Below are 21,598 nucleotides of genomic sequence, written 5' to 3'. Positions count from 1 at the left end.
CGTAAGGACCAGCTGCCTGAGTACGACACCAGATTTGTGGGGTTTGGCTGGAACAAAGTCTCACACATCATGGAGCTGGATGCACAGGGGTGAGACAACTAGTAACTCTTTCTCAGGCAACAACAGTTTAATTTGTTGGTTCTCGGATTGGGCTCTTCATTTTTTTGTGAATTGCCACAAAAAAAAAATTGGGTTTTGGATCAACTGAAATATGCTCATATTTTGCCCCCGACAGTTGAGGAAAGTCCTTTTCTTCCTAGTTGTTACAGTTTGTCCGTCTATCAATGCAGTGGTTTGATTGATTAAAAGTTCAAAATTCATTGTTTTTAAACATAAAAATATAAACCCAGCCTTTTGTGTTGACTTAATGGCTCCTATGGTAGCATTTGGGGCTATAATAGGATGCTTAGACCTCTTTTTATTTTTTTTTTGCCCTGTTCCTTCATATTTTTTTCTAAAAAAATCCGAGAACCAACAAATTAAATTGGTGTGGCCTCAAGTGAGGAAATGACCAGTGCCGTGTCAATGATTTCTTGCATTAGGTACAAAACTATAATAAAAACTATGTGATTACCCAGGTACGAGTTCATCATCCTGCCCAATGCCTTCATCATCCACATGCCGCACGCACCCAGCTTTGACATCGCCAAGTTCAGGTCCAGCGAGCAGTACAGAACGTAAGCCCAGGTTTTTTAGATATGTCCTTTAATCCTAGGTAACAACCCGCCGTACGTGCTTCTGCGTGCTGTCTACGTGCAAAAACATGGGCAAACGTAAGGGATCTGTGCGTGGTGAGTACCGCCTCCGTACGGAATCCTATGGATTTGGGAGCACGCAGACACACCATAGGACTTTAAGTGCATGTAAAACTTTTTCTACGTGCGGTCTGCGGATTCACCACCCGTGCGTGCGAGTACGGGCGACGCGCGTGTCCCGTACATACCGTACGTAAGAAGCATGTGTGAGTACAGCCTCCTTATGGTAAAGTTGCAATCGCACAGAGATCGTACGTTGTAAGCACATACAACTCACTTACCACTTGCGCAATGAACAATGCACGCAACCGTTCACGGCCAGGTGTGGCGTGCAGACCACACTCTTACACCTTACGAAACCGTGCGAGTGATGTGCGTCAACGCCACTCCTTCCCCACGTTTTCAGAAAAAACGTGGCAGACGCGGCCTCCCAAAAATCGTACGGACAAAAAGCACGTACAGCGGGTTGTGACCGAGGCTTTAGGTTGCTTTTTTGCCGGCTTCACAGCTTTACTGTATAGTAGTAGTAGTAGTCCACTGTATTCTGCTGCTGCAGTAGCTTCAGCATCCGAGCTGCAGCATCAGTCAGTCTTTCTTCAGCTCTCTCCACTTCGTCCTATTCATCGCGAGCCTCCTGAGCTCCTGGAGTTTTCTTTCTGACCGCAATGGTCCTAGTCCTCTTTCCTTGAGGTCTGCCCTCAGCAAACTTAGCAGATTACTGCAGTGCCTTCCCTTTCTGGATCTGTAAATATAGTATAGTATACTGTATAATAATATGTAGTATACTGTATAGTATAGAGGATATTATTAAGCAGTGACGCAATGTTTAAGGTTAAATATTTTCTTTTACATGCAAATTTAATATTCAAGAAAAAAGGATTCCCTTGGTTTGCGTTGGATTTTGGAACATGCTTCAAGAGCAATGCCATTATTACAAATAAAAGTAGACTTTCATTTTCTGAGCTACTTCATGGCCATTGGGCTCTATCAAAGTTTCCTTAATGCTATAATTGTAGTTAGCTAAGTGCACACGTGTATTATGCATACATGTAGTTATTACTGTAAATTATATTAACTTGTATCTGAAAAAATTTCCATCTGTAGGTGTCTGAAGGTTCTGAAGGAAGAATTCCAAAAAGACTTGCAACGAAAGTACGGCTTCTCCGCCAACAAATACGTGGCCAATGACAGGTGATGACGGTGATGGCCGGGAGGCCGGCCGTTTCCATAGCAACGTAGCCACACCCCTGGACCCCCCACGTGGCAGCTGCACTGCTGCTTCTGTCTGCTGGACCACACCCACCACACCACACCACATCAGGCAACTTCTGCAGCCAGATAGCGTAGGGACTGGTTACATTTATCTCAGGCCACACCAAGTAAATTTTATGGATGACGTCCTTTGGAGACCCTAAATCTAATGCGAGAGGGCGGAAAAAAAACAAGAAGGGCCCTAAAAAACAAGATGCCTAGATTAGAAATATAGTAAGAGATGACAAATGTTAGGACACAAATTGAATGAGGTGACACAGTGTAAGAAGGAAGAAGTCTTTTATTCATCATCAAAACAGCAATACGTCAGGAACAGTGGACAGTGAAAACAGGATGGACACTTTCTTTGCGTTACGGGTTTCACGTCAATCTGACGATTTGCGGCACTGTCGTGACTCTTTGGTCATAGTTACAGGAAGTGAAATTTCTTGCTTTTTTTTCAAGGAACAGGCCAACATCAATGCGCGCGCGGACGTCATCCATAAAATTTACTTGGTGTGGCCTTAGGATCATTGTGTGATTTTAGGCAGAGGGCATCCATTGGATAACCGTGCATATACTGTACAAAATTCGGCATAAAATTCTCAGAAGGCAGTTGGTTCAGTCACACAAAGTCCTATAATTAATGTAACCAGACCCTCATCAGCCTGACTTGTACTTTCTGGTCAATATATTTTAAAATTGCAGTTATTTTCCTGACAACATACCGTTCTCTTGTTTTGTACAACATTTGAGTTTTGTAACTGAAGAAGTTAGTGAGCAGAGTAGCATCGATTCTGAAACACCAACTGGATAGTGCTTTGGAGGCTACCATACTACTTGTACATGTACAGCAAGTACTTACTTACTATACTACTGTACTGTACTAGCATTTGACCTTTTTGCAGAAATTTCAATGGTATGTAGAAAATTGTGTGGTCATAATCCAGATACATTTATTGTTTATGATTATTTTCATGAGCTCAAGATCATTTTAAGTCTACAGGCTTTACAGACATCATACAGATACAGATGCATACAGATGTTTTATTGGCAACAAAGTTTGGTTCAAAATGTGCAGATGTGAGTTGCAGTGCTCTGGAATCAGTAGTTGTCGAAAGCATGTAATGCAAGTCATGTCAGCTACTTTCAATGCCCTCTAACCATACAGCTACATTTGTAGTGTTACACTGTACAGGGTTCAAATTATACTATACAGATTACACTCAATACCGGTAGAAGACATTCATATTACAGGGTACATGTACATACATGTAATATGTGTGACAAACTCTGTTCCTTATCTAATGCTGTGACTACCGCTGCTTTGTCCCTACTCTGTGTAAATAATACTAATGAGAAACCAAGACCTTTCAGGACACAACTTGTTTGTCACTCTTGTCCAACCTGAAATGTTAACTCTACTGTGTAGAGGTCTGTGTTTCAATAACTGGGATCAATTAAGGTTTTCCAAAGCTGAACATATTTGGTTGACAAAAGTTGTCGTAGATTTGTCATGCTCAACTGCAGCATGAAGATGAGCCTGCTAAAAGACAAACTTAGGGGAAACCAGAACATTTGCCTCTTTGTATTTTACAGTTGCCACTCATGAGTTGCAAATTTATTTTACTGTCACACAGTTTTATTTCCTTGAGTTAAAGACGGACAGCATTTTGCAAAATGTGGAAGAACCTCCCAATTCAATATTTTGTTGGGTTGTCATAAAGAGACCATACAGTGATGCTACAATTTTTTTTTCTAGACAAAACATCAGACACATCTTGAACACGTCATACTCAGAAAAACCTATTAGTAAGTTTAAACTAAAAACATTAGTTGAGAAGTCTGGCTCTTTTCCGCTGTTTCCTGCCTCCTTGCTTCTCTTGACAATCAGCATTATTTCAGTACCATCCCTGTTGGCAGGGACTTTGTATATAGCTTTTCTTCATCGCATTTGAGGCGTGTACTTACTTCTGTGCCAAAGAATGTTTTGTTGTCAGATATTTTACTTTCAAGTAAAGACACAACTTTTTCATATGACATGTATCAGTAAGCGTTTGGCTAAGACTTATACTTGGAAGGATTTGTTTGGACTCAAAGATTAGAAAAGAATTTTTTTTAAACTGTTTGGTATCCAACTTTCAAATTCCCCCACTCAAGATCAGTTTCAATGTTGCTGTCAGATTATTATATATAAAAAAGCTCTCCAAACAGGATGTGTCTTTACATGAATAAGGTACATTTGTACTAGATTGTAAAATAGGAGGAACTTTTGAGTACTTGGAAGTACCAAGTTTTGTGAATAGTATGTAAGTTGTGTGGTATTCTTTCTATGAAAGTTAATGTTACAATTGATGATAGATTAAGTATGGATTTGTAGTTGTTATTGGTAATGTCTTCCCTAGATTATTTTGTACAAGTGTCACAACTTTTATGTCTAGTAATATATATCTCTCGGGTAGCTTACATGTTTTGGAGACCATTTTTTCATGGTGTGTTTGGGTGTACATGTCAGAAAAACAAGTTTCTCACTCTCAAGATAGTGCAAAGTTTGTCTTAATGGCTAAATTTGACTTAATAATATAGCCCATCAACCTGCTGTACAAAGCTTATGTGACCACCCCTAATTAGTTTAGAATGGTATCTACCATGTTTTGTTGTTGCATCATTTTCTTGAAATTGGACTAGTCCAAATCAGTATTAGGGAAAAACTAGTGTCAGTGATTATACACATCATTTCTGGTGATGTCCTGACAAAGTAGAAGGACAAACTAGTGTCTGTAAGTAGTTGAGGCCCAAGAAAAATTTCACCTTTCCCCTAAGGCCCCATTTTGTTCTTCCTCCATATATAAGCATTTTAGAAATACCAGTGAGACAGACTTGTCAACACTGTACAAGGCTAAGTGCATGGGAAAATTATAAGCTGCTGTCATGAAAGGGTGTCATACAGAATCAAAGTTGTAGACAAAATTGTAAAAAAAAAATTACAAGGGGACCAATCCGATATCTGTATGCCACATATTAAAACTAACTAAATGACCATATTAGTAACTGTTGTTACATTTTGTATTGAAGTACTGGTCATGGCATTTAATTCAGCTTGGGTTTCTTAAGTTTTACTGCAGTGGACGTTATTACAGGTATTAAATGTAAACAACAATGGGAGTTAGGAATGTAGTCATGTAAATAGAATCTACTATAATGTATCTCTTTTACAAAGAGAACAGAAAAATATCTGTAGTCAGTGTGGAGTCATATTTACTACATGTATATTGAATATCTTTTGACCCTGATCTTCCAAATGCTGCTGGGAGGAATAGTGGCTGTACTCTCTAAACAGATGTTGAAGTGAAAGGTATTTTCATTCTCAAAGTTGTCCTGTTTTTCATACAGAAAGAAGGGCAAGGTAGAAATTTTTTTTCGCACCCAACATCTGCTTGGAGATTAGGCTCCTGCTATCATAATCTGTCATCATGTTTGATTAAAAGCAGTGGAATACAGTGCCTGTATTTTTGTGTCCAAGAAGAGTACACCTGGAGCATTTGCCCACAGATTGGTTTTGATGCTATTTGTGGACAAACATTCACTGTGTGCACAAACTACTTGCACTGTGCTGCATTACAACTGACATTTTTTTTTTTTGGTAACACAATCATATGGGTCTTTGAACATCAGACGCTACATGTATGTAGTGGCAAGGAGCTTCAAATAGAAGCTCTTTGGTAGTGGGAACATTATGGACATAGAAAGATGTAATTGTAGTATGTCTCATGTGTACAAGCTTGAATGTGTACATGTGCATTCAGACTGTTCTATCTGCAATACATTGTAGCTATACTAGATGTCGTGTTGATAGGTTGAGAGTCTATTTTTGTAAACAATGTAGATACCTGTACAGTCACCCTGCACTGACGAATGGAATCAAAGCAGAAACTACCCTATCATAGACTGATTTTGTACCAAGCTGGAAGACAAATAAAATGATGGAAATTTTATGTGTAACTGTCTTGTCTGTTGTTGTTTTTTTAACAAAAACTTGAAAAGAACTTTTGAAAAAGATTAGCTGTATGTTGAGAAAAAGACAACATGAGGAGTGATGGAACATTTATTGTGTGCAACTTTTTAACTTAAATCTGGAGTGCATGGAAGTAAGAAGTCGGCACTATACAATCCTGTAACTTTTCAAGGCTAAGAGTTGAAACATCACTACAGTTTAGTGCATGAAACTTGAAAGGATACACGAACATAAGGCCACACCAATTTAATTTGTTGTTTCTCGGATTTTTTTCACAAAAAATCAGGAGTGACGGTAAAAAAAAACAACACCCAGGCACCCCATGATAGCCAGAAATGTTACAATATGAGCCATGAAGTAAACATGCCAGGCTAGTTTTTAATCAAAACGATAGATTTTGAACTTTTAATGGAACAAAATTGCATTGTTATATTGGAAAACTTTTAAGTTCTTAAAAGAACTAGGAAGAAAAGGACTTTTTTCAACCGTTGGGGACAAAATATGTCTTTCATTGAGCATTTTGCAGTTCATTTAGAACATTTTTTTTTTTTTTTTTTGCAAATTGGAAAAAAATGTGATCCGAGAAGGAACAAATTAAATTGGTGTGGCCTAACCTTTTTCCAAAAGAAAAAGTGTCAAGTAACCGTACATCATGTACATCTTGGCACACAGATGGACTTAACACGTGCTATTAAACTTGACAAAGAACTATTCCACTGAACAGACTTTAAAAATGTACAAAATGTATGCAGGCTATCCTTGACAGTATAACAAATTATCAACTTTGTACTTGTATGTTTTTTATTAAATGGCATGAGCTCCAGTCTTTGGTGTCAGCATACATCTAATTTTAATTTTTTTGACGCATGCATGGCCTGTCCTGGCTAGGACTGGTATATGAGTGTACGCTACAGTAATGGGTAGGCTGTGTTTGTAGTAAAGCATGTACCGTGATGAGCAACATGTTCAAACTTGATTTCAGATTTGTTATCGCTAAGAATTATCTTGCATTGCTTGCAATAATGCCTTATTTGACAGTGGGGATTTATGGCACCAGAACAAATACAATATTTATCAATAATAAACTATAATATGTGCCCTATGTAACTTTCATGATAGCTTTATAATGAGAAATAAACCAATTCTCTGCTATCTTTATCAACAGATTTGCTTGAAAATTTTGGTGAGTCAAATTCCTTTGGAGAATGGAGAACAGTTTATTTCTCATTATATCATTTACCAACTCAGATGAACTTTCGTGCTAACTTGCAGGCTTGAAGGTGTATGGTTGAGAAGATGACTCCCCATTTATCTACAGTAACTGGTAGATGTAAACAAAGTGTGCTTATATGCACATATTGCAAATATTAAGGTGCAACATTTAGTTGACAAACTTGACAATAATATGGAGCATAATTATTGGTAGTATAAACACAAACTTCACACAAAAATATGTAGTAAACTTAGTTTTCTAATTCCAGCTAAAACATATCTGACAAACTGGCAAAATAAAGCTAATAGCACAAAATGTTTGGCACATAATAATACTGCAGTCATGCATGTCTTACGGGTATTGCAAAGTATCCAAACATCAAAACAATATGCCATACAACACTGAGAAGTGTAAACAGCTTTGCCCTGTTCACATTTTCTACGAAGTTAAAATGTCACAGTCACAACATTCATGTACATGTACATCTGCCAGCCTGAAAAAATGCAGGTACAATTATATATAATTATTAAGTGACCTTCTATGCAAAGTCCCCCAGTTAAGACTAGTCTGTCACACATAGGTCGTGTTTAAGTGAAGTCACCCAAGGCGCTTTACATGTTGTTTACCCCAAAGCCGGTTTCAAGTGGCTCCATCTGAACGCTCCAAATCACATTGAAAGCGCCTTGATCCCAAGCCACTTCTAGAGGTGGTTTCGAATCGGTTTTCCCGCATCGTGATTTGCGTCTGAATGCAATGTGATTTCAATGTAACTTCGCTTGGTCATGGATTACGGTGTGATATTTCTTTATTTATATGCAATACCAACTTTTACATGGCAGCAACTTAAAAAGCAGTAATGGTCAAATAATGTGTCCATTCTAGGACGAGCTTCACCGCCTCTGGCGGGACTTCGTCGGCATTCGGCCGAGATACGCTGGGAGGCGGGCATCAGCAAGCAGGTCGTTGACCTCTGACATTAATAACACGCTACCTTGCGTCTTTTCATTAAACAGCAATAAATGTAGCTCAAGCGAATTGTGATCGGACACGGTTTCAAAGGAATGTGTGGCAGGTGGACCAGATGTGAGGAATGTGAGTTACCCGAATCGCGGTTTGGGTGACTTCACATAAACACGGCCATAGCCGAGTCAGACGTTTCATTGAGCATCTGAAATCTTTTATCAGTGACTGGCTCAGAATGATGACAGATAGATAGCAGATGTCTGAATCTTTAGAGAATTTATCCAGTAATAAAATGTTGCTTGATTTATTTTGTGTAATGTTCTCCCTCCATGTCTTTATTGACTTTGTAATACCAAGATGACAGGAGCACATGCAGAAAGACTTGGCATAAAATCCCAGAATGCAACAATCATGTCAGGGCAGCCTGTAGCCTCCACCAGGCCTTCCTTAAGGGGGTAAGGATGGAAGAATTCAACAAAAATAGGGTCCGACTGGGCAGATCAGGTTTCATTTGACAACCATGACAAATTTAGTCTCTATTTGACTAAAAATGACAGTTTTGAACCTGTGTTGTTACTCTGGTGGAGACTCGTCTAAAGACTAGCTACAATCATTCTGCACTTTCAACAGATAGACAGGTTTAATTTAAATATCACTGCTAAAGAAGCTATTTGAAATCTACATAAATCTTTAACTTTAACAGTAATTTGTAATCTCTTTAAATTTTCTACACAAAGAATAAATAAATATATATAAATGGGCATCTAAAACTTGACTTTCACAACATTTATCTTTAAAATAGACTTGGTAAGCTTGCAGTGTGTAAACTGACCTTTAAACTTTTTGGAACAACTCTGACAGTGAAGTTAAGACTTCCTTGGAAACATTGTCATGGCAAAAGTTTTATTTAGATCTACCTTAACTTAGAATCATTTTTCATCTTTCTTGAGAAGACTATTTTTAATGTCTTATCTTATTGACTCAATTTCATTTTGGCACTTAAAACTGAATATGAAATAACTTGTAGTCATTTGTAAAATGTGGAATGAAACTTAAAAAAAGGAGAAGATACAAAATATGTCCTCATGGCAATCTTGAAAACCTCTATCATCTATGGACCTGTCTTGAGAAGTGTGAATGTGGCTTGTGTTAACTCATTGGAATGTACATGTGTACATCCTTAATGCCCAGCAATTGCATGTTTGGCTTTTACGTATTTGGACATCTCTTTCTTTTGGGAAAAAAAGGCTAACAAAATAATACATTGTACTGATCCCCCACCATTCCCATTAGCATTTTCCTCCAACAAGTCCAAACGATACATGACGTACATTGTGTAACTCTAAACAGTTGTCAACCACTGAGACAACACATCCATCAAATGCAGATTTGTGGTAAACTATTTCGTCAGCAACATTTTTGTAACTGTACAGCTTCTAACAAACTCAACATTACAACAAAAGCAACAATAAACATCAGGTGGTACAACTCTCTAACCAGAGGTGTATCATGGCTCAGTCCTAGTTACTTTCCCCAGGGGTTGATATCCTCAAACATGTTGTCCACTGCAGGTCCTACAACAGCCATCATGCTCTTCCTCTCCTCCACACTTCCCTCACCCCCCTCCCCATGCTCTGTTGTCTCACCTGGGGTTCCCATGGTAACCCCACCTTTGGTTACCATGGAAACACCACCTGGGTCCAGCCCAGGCAAATCTCCTGCCCCCATGGACAGCACAGCTGCCTTGTCTGATTCCCCTTCATCTTTACCTTCTGATCCCCATTGACCCTTTGATCCAACATTACCAAGTTTGCCCTCAGATACAACTTCACCTACATGTATATCTTCAGACAAAACTTGACCTATGCCCTCAGATGCAACTTGACCTATGCCATCTAACCCCACTTGACCTGTGCCCTCTGACCCCTGCCCTTTGTCCTCCTCATCCACGATGCCATGCTTGGTGGCGAGGTGTCTCCTGATGTTGATTTTCTTGATGAATCCGGCGCCGCACAGCTTACAGAGCCATGGGCGCTGGTTGGTGTGCTGGTAGCGGTGGTTGCGGTAGGCGGTGCTGTGGCGGAACTGCTGCCCGCAGGTCTCGCAGCGGTAGGGCTTGTCGTCCGAGTGGCGCAACATATGCTCCTTCAGGTGGCGTTTCTGCCGGAAGCTGTTGTCACAGATGTTGCAGTGGAAGGGCCGCTCGCCGGTGTGGAGCAGGATGTGACGTTTCAAACCTACAGGGCGGTCGAAAACAAAAAGACACGAAATTTTCGTTTAGTGCCTATTAGACTCTCAGTCAGCAACATGTATTTCCACTGTATTATAATTATGTTATTTAAGCTAGCTTTAATCGTTGTAAGTAGGCCTACGTACGCGTGTAGATTGTTATTGCATGATAAACTGCTATTTAAGCTGTTTGTTCTTGTATTGATTGTAATGTTTTATTTGTTCATACTAAAAATAAGCCATACATACATACATACATGAACATAAACTAACATGTCAAACACATCGCATGTGTATATAATTGTAGCTATTGAATCTTTTAAATGTAAAGGACTCCAGAAAGACTTTTTAGAAAACAAACTTTGTATTGCTAATGGAGATTCCTAATAAACATTTAACATATCATGCGTAGCCTTTTTCCTTTAGTCCAAAAACTCTTTCAAACTTACAGGGTATTTATAAAAGAAGGGGAAATTAAACATAAAAGTTTTGCTGATTATTTCACAGCCTACAAACCTCTCAACCAGCAAAATAGCCTGGATTTCTTTTATCTAAAATCACATACAGGGGGCACAACTAATACATATCACAGATCTTTCAGAGACAGCTACATGTAGTACTGTAGAAATTCAACAAGAAACAATCCACATGGTTCTGTTTTGTTTGAAGACATACAGTACCGTTCGCGTTATAGTTAACCGGGTACCCCGTTACTAACGAGTTATTTTTTCGTCAGAAAATGGTTAGAAAATCGTCAGTATTTGGTTAGATTTTCGTCAGAAAATGGTTAGAAAATCGTCAGAAATTATTTCTAACGCGTTACCGTTTGCGTTAATGTGATAGGGTCGGATTTCATGTTTGTTTTGCGCGCCGACAAGACAATAGCAATTTGCCACCTCCTGGGGCGTCCGCTAATGTGTTGCGATGTTGCCCCTTGAAAAATAACAGCACCAGAGGCAAGTGGACATGTGATTCGTAAAATAACTTTGTGGTTTATCCATGTGTCGACTGTGTGAAGCGAATTGTGCTATCTTTTAATGCTATTCTATAGTTATTTCTAGCGGAAAATTACGTTGTGTAATACATTGATGTATGTCAACAAAGTGTAGCAGTGGGCAGACGATGTCTTGTACATTTTGTACCAGCGGCGGCCTACCGCTCTCACAGGACGTCATGGGACGTGACGAAACAAGAAATATCTGCCGTAGAAGAAATATAAATCGGTAACTCATGCCTTAAATTCACGGCGGTTTTTGACTCAAAGAAAATTATTATAATTTTTGTAAGGCGCGCGGCTTCTTACTAGTACTAGCGGCTTTAATACTCACGGTAAAATGTACCGTCACTCCCGGCGTCAAGGACTCGGTTCGCCAGCTGAGGACTTTCCACAACCATGATGATATCATAGTTAATAAAGGAATATATAATAGATCTATCATGTTGAAATGATAATTGTAATACATGGTTCTATTTAATAGCGGTAGTTTTGTTTCTTATTTTGAGGGGGGAAACTGTCAAAAATCGAGGGAACGCAAACTGAGATCGGCTCACTTCCGGGTGCATAACGCCAAAATTTCTCGACGATTATATAAAAATGACCACTCATTTGCCGCCTACGGTAGCGTGTACATGGTAGTGCGATCATATCGTGCCAAAGTCAGCGTCAAACGTCAGAAAATCCCCGTAAAAATATAGTTGCAAAACACATTTCCCGCGCACTCAGGGCCGGTCGCCCTGGCCGCTGCCTCCCTGTGTGCAGCATGCTCATTATAATATGCAAGTAGCTACGCTCTGATTGGTTCACCTTAGATGACCTGCGCTGTGATTGGCTAGAACGAAGCCCGTTGCATGCTGGGGCGCCCTTCCCCGCGCGAAATGATCTCGAGAGAGCCACATTTACGCTGGTTTCTACCTTATTTCTACGACTAATTAGCAACATCCTAGTGAACGAAATGCGTACTCAAAAGAATTTTCGGGAAAAAAAATATATGTACATGTGGATTTGTGGTGCCTTTGGCGTAATTTTGTTGGTCACATACAACGTAATGTAACACGGAAGTGCATGGAGTCGGAGTGGCGGCACGGCTTTCCGTCCCACTCTAAACAAAACTCCAAGGACATAACAAAACTCCCCAAAACTGGTCAATAATTAGCCATAAAAATGTTGGTGGGCACGTGTAAATATGCTGCCTTTTTTCGAGTGTCATGGGAATTTTCCACGATGTTTTTGCACATCCCTAACGTTACCTCACGCCCGCCGCCTATTATGTACGGCGGACCGGGGCATTTATAACTTCAGATCATCTACTGTAGGTTTGCTTATTCGGTGGTAAAATAAGTTAACAGAGAAAAACAGCAAAACAAAGTTGACAAACTATAGAAACGCTTGCCTGGGCAACAGTGACAAAAGAAAATGTCTATCAAATTGAATTGCGCCGGTGATCGTAAAACGTTTTAAACGTTACAATATAGTAAAATGCAGGCTAGATCAACGTTCCTTCCGCTGTTCCAGCGGTGTGTATCGGTAATTTCCCGCCCCGCATGAGGTAAATTAGTACTCCTCCCATTATTCTGTGATGTTACCGCGGCCTGCATATGAATGCAGAAGTCTAACGGAAAAGTAACGGAAAAGTAACGGAAAACTTACGCAAAAGTTACGGAAAACTTACGGAAAAGTAACGGAAAAGTAACGGAAAAAAAACGCGTTAGTAACGGCCGTTAGGGTAACTATAACGCGAACGGTACTGTAAGGGCTGCTTTGTTCTGTCCTTTTTTTTTATTTGAATAAAGATTCTGTCAAGTTTATAAGTGTTTCTAATGTTATTTGGGAACTTCAGAAAAATATGTTGTCAAATTGTTCAGGTACCGGCACAGGTACCTAAATCTCTGTACCAGCATCTGTACCTACCGGTATACATGTATATATCCTGATAATGTTTAGGTATGCAGCCCTAATTTTCGCCGTGTTCATGTGAAGTCACCCAAGGCGCTAATGTGGTTTACCCCGAAGCCGGTTTCAAGTGGCTCCATCTGAACGCTCCAAATTACATTGAAAGCGCCTCGATTGATCCCAAGCCACTTCTAGAGGTGCTTTTGAATTGGTTTTCCTGCATCGTGATTTGCGTCTGAACGCAATGTGATTTCAATGTGACTTCACTTGGTCATGGGTTACGGGTGATATTTCATTATTTATATGCAATACCAAATTTTACGTGTCAGCAACTTAAAGAGCAGTAATGGTCAAATAATGTGTCCGTTCTAGGACGAGCTTCACCGCCTCTGGCGGGACTACGTTGGCATTCGGCCGAGATATGCTGGGAGGGGGGCATCAGCAAGCAGGTCGTTAACCTCTGACAATAATGACACGCTACCTTGTGTGTTTTCATCAAACAACAATGAATGTAGTTTCCGAGAATCGTGATCGGGCACGTTTTAAAAGGAATGTATGGCACGTGGACCAGATGTGAGGAATGTGAGTTACCCAAATCGCGGTTTGGGTGACTTCACATAAACACGGCCTTTGAGCCCTGCGTTCTCACCTGTATGGCAGGTGAACCTCTTGCTGCAGGTGTTACACATGTAGGGCTTCTCTCCGGTGTGAGAGTACATGTGCTCTTTCAGACGCTGCTTGTCCTTCAGCTCTTTGCCACAAACAGGACACTCCACCAAGCACAGCTTGTAATGCACCTAATTCAAAGGCATCCAATGCAATTTTAGGGTGGTAAAACTGGCAATTTTCTGGTCATTCCTTTAACAGTACACACCCCAATTGTTCCGCGACCAGGGTCCATGGTAGTGCGTAGTGACGGAAGGGTTTTGAGGTGACATTTCTGATAAATTGCATGATGTATTATTATTAATATCATTAACATTAACATGGAGTGTAAGAAATGGTGATTTTCAGGTGAAAATTGATTTTGGCTTTGAACCTTAATTCCGGATATTCTTGCGCGCCAAACGTACGTAACCGCATTCTCTTTTTAGCGAACGCCCACGAAAGCCCAAAAATTGTCGCACGAATCTTAAAATTTTTTGTGTGGTCATGTCCAGAGTGTGCTCCCGCGTGTCCATGCCAAGTTTGAAGCGAATCCATCGGGCCGAACTTAAATAAATCGAAATTTACTGTTTTTTTTCTCTTCTTGGCGAACGCCCACTTTACTTCCGGGTTCGCTGCGAACGCCCACTACTCTTTGCAAAATTTCGGCCCTCGCGCAACGCCGGCAAAATCCACCACCACAAATATGTTCCTATATGCCTCCCCTGAATTTCTGACAAGTTTCCGTGCTTTACGAGCTTTTAAAGTACCCATTTTTTGACAAAATATGCGCTGCGACGAGCTCGCCGCCTCGGCATATACATTCTACCTGGTCACCCAAATACGCATTCTCTTTTTAGCGAACGCCCACGAAAGCCCAAAAATTCTTAAAATTTTTTGTGTGGTCATGTCCAGAGTGTGCTCCCGCGTGTCCATGCCAAGTTTGAAGCGAATCCATCGGGCCGAACTTAAATAAATCGAAATTTACTGTTTTTTTTCTCTTCTTGGCGAACGCCCACTTTACTTCCGGGTTCGCTGCGAACGCCCACTACTCTTTGCAAAATTTCGGCCCTCGCGCAACGCCGGCAAAATCCACCACCACAAATATGTTCCTATATGCCTCCCCTGAATTTCTGACAAGTTTCCGTGCTTTACGAGCTTTTAAAGTACCCATTTTTTGACAAAATATGCGCTGCGACGAGCTCGCCGCCTCGGCATATATACATTCTACCTGGTCACATGACTTGCGGTCGGGGACTGTTCGGTAATTTCATGATCAGCGGGAGGGAGGAAGGGCAGAAAAACGCAATCTACCGCACAAAAGGGGAAGAATTTCGTGTTTGTAACATCAAACATAAATGATTTCCTTTCTTACATAATTTTCACCTCGGTTCTAGTAGTGACACCGCCGGCGACAATTACCATGTTGTAAAATTGTTCTGCTGAACTATAGACAGACGCAACGTTACAGTACGGAGGGGGGCCTTAAATTTTTGTGGGCGCCGCTCGCCACGTTCGTTGTAAACCACGTCCGCGCTTTTTGTCCGCCCATCAGTGAGCAACAAATGATCGAGGCGGAGAAGTTCGACCGGGCGGGGAATTTTAATGTGCTACCGTATTTAAAAATTTGACACCGAACCCAAAACAACAACGAGACTGCTGAGACGCGAGCGAAAGAGTTTTTGAAAAATATCTCGTTTAGTAAACTACTGCTCATGTCACAAAATCAAAGGAATAAAAACTTTCCAGCATTGAATGCTTCCGGCCGCTTGCTTCCCACGTTGTGTTGTCAAGACGACGGCACGTCCTGATCAGACACAGCGGCGTCACGCCCACAGCAGCACGCGCACGGGCCCCACCCACCGGCGGGCAGCAAAAGATTTCAAAGACTTCGCCCAAAAAACCCTATCATTGTAAGGCCATGCCTTGTACATCTACCCATCATTTTAACGTAATACTGGCTGGTATAGTCCCGCTACAAAATAATTTTCTGCGGCATTTGTTTATATTTGAATAGATTTGTGATACGAAGTAAAAAGATTTGTGTCATTTGAACCTTTGTAACGGCATGGCTATAACATTTGTTGAAGATTTCTGTGTTTAACTATAGCCGAAAGTGCATTAGAACTGACCATCAGTTGAAGCACAACTGTCATGTTATACTAGTAACGTTATTCACTACGTTACGACAACTTGCGGACCATTTTAAATCTTACCATCTTACCACTCATAAATCTATTTAATAGAATTGCGTTCATACTTACGGGGGTATTTATTTTCGGCCGGGGTTCCACTGAGATATCGGCGGCTGGCTGGCGACCATCCCGTCAGCATGACCGAGCACCGCGACGTGAGTGACCTAGATTATCTTACCTTGCGTCTTCTCGTTTTACCGCAACTTCGTGTCAATATCGACGATACACACATGAAATACGTTCATTTATTAAAGTTTAACTTTATTTTCACGCGTCAACATTATCATCCGACATTTTATGTACGAATCGATGTAGTGCAATTCTCCTTGCCGGTTTTCGCTATATTCGTCGGTAGTCGTTGGATTTGTCGGGGAAAACCCCAAATAAGGTACTTTTTGTATTTTGAAAAGTTTTCAAAAGTGCGTACTTTATTCGGCGGTGTCACTACTAGAACCGAGGTGAAAATTATGTAAGAAAGGAAATCATTTATGTTTGATGTTACAAACACGAAGTTCTGCCCCTTTTGTGCGGTAGATTGCGTTTTTCTGCCCTTCCTGTCCTCTCTCCCGCTGATCATGAAATTATCGAACAGTCCCCGACCGCAAGTCATGTGACCAGGTGAAACGTATACGCCGAGGCGGCGAGCTCGTCGCAGCGCATATTTTGTCAAAAAATGGGTACTTTAAAAGCTCGTAAAGCACGGAAACTTGTCAGAAATTCAGGGGAGGCATATAGGAACATATTTGTGGTGGTGGATTTTGCCGGCGTTGCGCGAGGGCCGAAACTTTGCAAAGAGTAGTGGGCGTTCGCAGCGAACCCGGAAGTAAAGTGGGCGTTCGCCAAGAAGAGAAAAAAACCAGTAAATTTCGATTTATTTAAGTTCGGCTCGATGGATTCGCTTCAAACTTGGCATGGACACCCGGGAGCACACTCTGGACATGACCACACAAAAAATTTTAAGATTCGTGCGACAATTTTTGGGCTTTCGTGGGCGTTCGCTAAAAAGAGAAACCCTACGTAACCTGTCGGTTTGACCCAGATTTCGTGCTGCAGCTTCCTGAGAGTCAATTCGCAACGGTTACCCCTCACACCATGGACGATTAAAATAATTCTAAGTACTAGGATTTTCTTTATAATTTACTTGGGTATAGTCAACGTTTGGGTCTTTCTGCCAGCATGTCATTTCTGCTGGAAAATTTTTTCTATAGGATAATCCTATGCAAAAATTCCCAATTTTGTGCATTAATTTTGGAGTGAAAATAATGTTTTTTCCTGTTGATTTTACCAAAATTAAAGAGGTTGAAGAAATCAAACTAAGTTGGTTTGCAGATGAAGAGATAACCTTCTATCCTATATATAGTTATTCTCCTTCCAAATCATTCAACGGCAGAGACGGTTGCTAGACTTGAGGGTGTGCAGCTTTGAATAGAAACCAAAAGCTTCGAATCCAAATAAATTGGGGTGTGCCCCCTTAATGTAGTAGGTTAAACCAATCCTATCCCACAGCATATTGATTCTGTGACTGTGATATTGGTTGTGGTTGTAATAATTTTGACTTACTCAAATACTTTATTAAAACATTTGTTATAGAAAACCAGTAATTCTAGTGCTAATAAAACCATTCATTCATTCAAATTTATTCAATGATTCATTCATTACTTCATTCCTTCCTTCCTTCCTTCATTCTACCATGCATTCATCCAATTATTTCTTTATTCTTCCCTTGCCTCACCTTGTTGCAGTGTTTCTTGAGGTTGCTGTTGGCGGTGTAGGAGTGACTACAGAAGGGGCACTCCCACTTCTGCGCCTGCTGGTTGTAGTGGTCGGCGTGGAGGTGTCGAGTCTTCTCCTCCTGGCTGTCAAACCGAGCGTGACAGATCAGGCAGCGGCAGCGCTCCCCCTTGGGCGCGCTGGCCGGCAGCCCGTGCTCCTTGATGCAGTGCTTCTGCAGGTTGTTGCTGGCGGTGTAGCTGTTGTTGCAGTAGGGACACTGCCACTTGTTGGTGAAGCGGTCGAAGTGGACGGTGTGGAGGTGTAGGGACTTTTCCTCCTGGTCACGGAGGGTGAGGAGACAGATTCTACAGGTGCGCCTCTTGCCCAGCGGATCAGAAACCGTTGGATCAGGGGAGCTGTTACTGCTGGAGCTCGTGCTGGTGTTACCGTCAAACTGGCCACCGGGGCTCGACAGAAATGTCATGGTCGCGCTCGGCTCTCTTTTGCTCCTTCTTTTTCCTCCTCCTGTTAAGGAGGCCACGTCAATCTTGAGCAGTCTTGGTTTCCTGTCCGTTTCACCCCCTAGTGTCCCAAAGTCTTGGTCCCGAGACGAGTCCTCGGATACAGAATGTATAGAAACCTCCCCGACACTGTCCAATGCACACTGATCTTCTGTTTGCCTACCTGATCTGTCCTCATCACTTTGGTTCCAGAAATCCCCACTCTGTTTGTCACATACATTCTCAGGGTCAACCCACTTTGTGATTTCAACTGTCTCCAAGGAGCAAGATGCACTGCTACTTCCCAACTCCTTTTGTTGTTCTTCCTCCCTCTCTGCACCTCCTTGAGTCTTCTTCTTCCTAACGCTGTAAAGAGGTACTAGTTTTACTTTGAGTTCTTTCAGCTTGAACTTTTTCAAGGTCTTTCGTTTTCCTGGTTTGCCTTTCACAGCAGGATCCTTGCAATCAGCTTTGGCAACCAAACCCAAACTACTGCCTTCTTGTGACGAGCACTGGGATTGTATGATCAGACTGCTGTTCTCTTCTGATCTTAAGACCTTATCGCTAGACTGCTTGTTGTCAATTTTCTTGGCATCATCTCCTTCTTTCACGTCCTTAAGTATGGCAATCTGGCCCTCTGAGGTGTTGACAAAGTTCCATGTGAAATCTTCCTTGTCTGTCTTCTTGTTTCTTTCCTGATCGTGCCATGTGCCTTTGGCACCAAATGCGGTGAACAAGTTACGGTCAGAGAAGCGCATCATGGCGTCTTCAGGAGATGTGTGGCTGGCAGTGTTCTTGTAAACTGCATCACACAATTCCATGATAGCGGGAATCTCGAGGTAGCTTGCTGCATCCAGGTAGGCTGTCATGTGTTCTGTTTCAAGTTGGAGCTCCCCAGTGTACATGTAGTTTAAGATGTCTTCCACGGCATTGGCATTCACACCAGGTAGCACAATGCTCGCATTCTTGTCATTGGCAGCAAATAACATTCGGAAATACCCACTGCATACTGCCAGGATGGCTTTATGACATCTAGAATAGAATGGAAGGAAGAACAGTGGATTTGCCCTTTCAAGTTAACAAATCAATTTTTTGCACAAAGAGGAGAGATGAGACAAATAGGGCTGGAAATACTGGGTGTATATGCAGGTTAGTGCGGGTAAACTTGGAGCTGTGCAGGTATTTCTGATGTCTACCTGCACCTAACCTGCACTGGTCCATGTACTGGGTATATGCAGGTTAGTGCAGGTAAAATTGGAGCTGTGCAGGTATTTCTGATGTCTACCTGCACCTAACCTGCACTGGGCCATGTACTGGGTATATGCAGGTTAGTGCGGGTAAACTTGGAGCTGTGCAGGTATTTCTGATGTCTACCTGCACCTAACCTGCACTGGTCCATGTACTGGGTATATGCAGGTTAGTGCAGGTAAAATTGGAGCTGTTCAGGTATTTCTGATGTCTACCTTTACCTAACCTGCACTGGTCCATGTACTGCGGGTTCAAATATACTTATACTACTAGTAGGTTGTATGTGGTATATGTGTATAGGTGTATGTGGATTTGTATTTGCTGCATTGACTGTTAGCACCGACCTATGATTCATGAAGTATAAAAAAAATGGCAATGGTTTCTGAACAGCTCTAGATGTGATCTATACATTTGTACTTCCTAAACCATATGTGGTACAGGTAAGATTTGTCTTGTAAAGGAAATTTTCAACATTATGGTACCTGCACATGTGCAGAGTATTTCAAGCCTTGACATTAAAAAAAAGGTGAAAATTTCCTTGCCATTGCTAAAAATATGTGAAGTCACACTGCAACTTGTCTCCATCATTTGCCTCCAATAATGTATTTGTAAAGTTTGACATATTTCTGTATATTAGACGGTCGAATTACATGCATTCTGTCCATGTTAATATAATAAAGCATAGAACTTCAAATGAGTATTGACAAGGACGGGTGGACTGGGAAAAACCAGAATAGACTTGTCATGAAAAACTACCCAACCCTCCGTCTATCAATGTGACTTTGGGAAGGTTAGAAACGTTTGAGATCTATGACATGAAAATATAATTTTGAGGGGGGGGGGCTCTTGTATTTCCCCTTATTTACATTTCCTAGAACGAACATCCTTACAACTATTTACATAATAAATACGGATAGAGTGTATGGGGTAGGCGTGACCTAAGGTCGCGTGTCTTTAATTACATTTGTTATGTTTCATTTAAATACCGCTAAGTAGGTCAATGACCCCGCCCCTCTGGGGTTATGTTTACCTGTCATTCATTCATTCGGTAAGATGGGGAAATGAGGAAAGATCGGAGGAATACCTGAAGTTTTTCCCCTGCACGTTCACTGTGACGTCGCACAGGACGTCCTGACGGCGGAGCTCGCACAGCCGCCGCAGCACCGTGGCGCAGTGGTCGGGGAAGCGGTGCGACACGTTCGATTCTGTCATCATGGCCGCCAGTCGGAATCAGACGATATTTTGAACGCATGAACGTCGCCTCAGAATTTGACTAAATCTACATCCTATACTCGATCCTGCGACCGCGACTATCCCTATACTATACCCTGTAGCGTTAGAAAAGCTTGTCGGAAATTTCTTGACCGATTTTAAGCCGCAGATTTATTCATTTTCAGCCCAGCCCGGCGAATCGCCGCCATACTTGTTTTGGTTGGCACGGAATACTGGGAACGAGGTTCGAGGTAAACCATGACGTAATCAATACACATCTTGACCTTCTGTTGGCAAATTCAAGTTAAACTCACGTGTATTGGAAAGTCGAGTTAATTTTTCAGCTGTTGTTTGTTTTGTCGTTTGTATGTTAACTTGCTGGATGGCTGGTTTCTTGTTTGGTTGTTGGTGTAGAAAACGTTGACCCGGGGAAGAACCCCAGACTCCAATATTTTCACACAACTTTATCATCCTCTGTTTTCCATCAGTTACTTTGTATTGTCTAGCCACCCGGTAGTGCCAATTATTACATTATATATATATATATATTTATTTATAAGACTATATTGAGATGACAATGACTCACTAAGTCCCGTTACATATTACGTTGAATCACTCAATATATCATCACATTCTGAAATTGAAATGGAATGACCTTTCCATAAAATTTAAGTCATCTCATATTGCAATTTCAGGACGGCTAAACAAAAAAAAAGATAATCACTGAGTAGGAAATCTGTCGAATATTAGTTTTTACTAACTTTTCCGA

At 41.2% G+C, this 21,598-nt stretch overlaps 2 protein-coding genes and 1 pseudogene across 2 annotated transcripts in view; 1 reads left to right on the top strand and 2 right to left on the bottom strand.

Annotated features, from left to right (window-relative positions):
* The window catches only part of LOC109465598 (LARGE xylosyl- and glucuronyltransferase 1-like), a 91,040-nt gene extending 88,680 nt beyond the window's left edge, over positions 1 to 2,360 (top strand). The window contains 3 exon segments of the mRNA XM_019762950.1: positions 7 to 89; positions 579 to 677; positions 1,860 to 2,360. Of these exon segments, the coding sequence (XP_019618509.1) occupies positions 7 to 89; positions 579 to 677; positions 1,860 to 1,950 (273 nt within the window). The 3' untranslated portion in view covers positions 1,951 to 2,360.
* LOC109465585 overlaps positions 1 to 21,598 on the bottom strand; it is a 213,552-nt pseudogene that overhangs the window by 165,716 nt on the left and 26,238 nt on the right.
* Positions 8,345 to 21,050, bottom strand: LOC109465586 (zinc finger protein 37 homolog). Its single transcript, XM_019762940.1, has 4 exons — positions 20,702 to 21,050; positions 17,889 to 19,401; positions 13,966 to 14,113; positions 8,345 to 10,434 (listed from the first exon to the last, which is right to left on the bottom strand). The coding sequence occupies exons 1-4, from the start codon at positions 20,830 to 20,832 to the stop codon at positions 9,722 to 9,724; spliced, it is 2,505 nt and encodes an 834-aa protein (XP_019618499.1). The 5' UTR covers positions 20,833 to 21,050; the 3' UTR covers positions 8,345 to 9,721.

The sequence above is a fragment of the Branchiostoma belcheri genome, unplaced genomic scaffold (genome assembly GCF_001625305.1).
Source record: "Branchiostoma belcheri isolate BF01 breed outbred unplaced genomic scaffold, Haploidv18h27 scaffold153, whole genome shotgun sequence".
NCBI lineage: Eukaryota > Metazoa > Chordata > Leptocardii > Amphioxiformes > Branchiostomatidae > Branchiostoma > Branchiostoma belcheri.
Note: the sequence above shows the minus strand (reverse complement) of the source record. Positions and strands in the feature narration are given on the sequence as shown.

Excerpts from the sequence above, each read along its gene's own strand:
- LOC109465586 (XM_019762940.1), bottom strand. The coding sequence starts at position 20,832 with ATGATGACAGAATCGAACGTGTCGCACCGCTTCCCCGACCACTGCGCC. Across the intron at positions 14,114-17,888 it reads TCAAGAAACACTGCAACAAG|GTGCATTACAAGCTGTGCTT; the intron begins GTGAGGCAAGGG and ends CCTTTGAATTAG. Across the intron at positions 10,435-13,965 it reads GAGGTTCACCTGCCATACAG|GTTTGAAACGTCACATCCTG; the intron begins GTGAGAACGCAG and ends ACCGCCCTGTAG.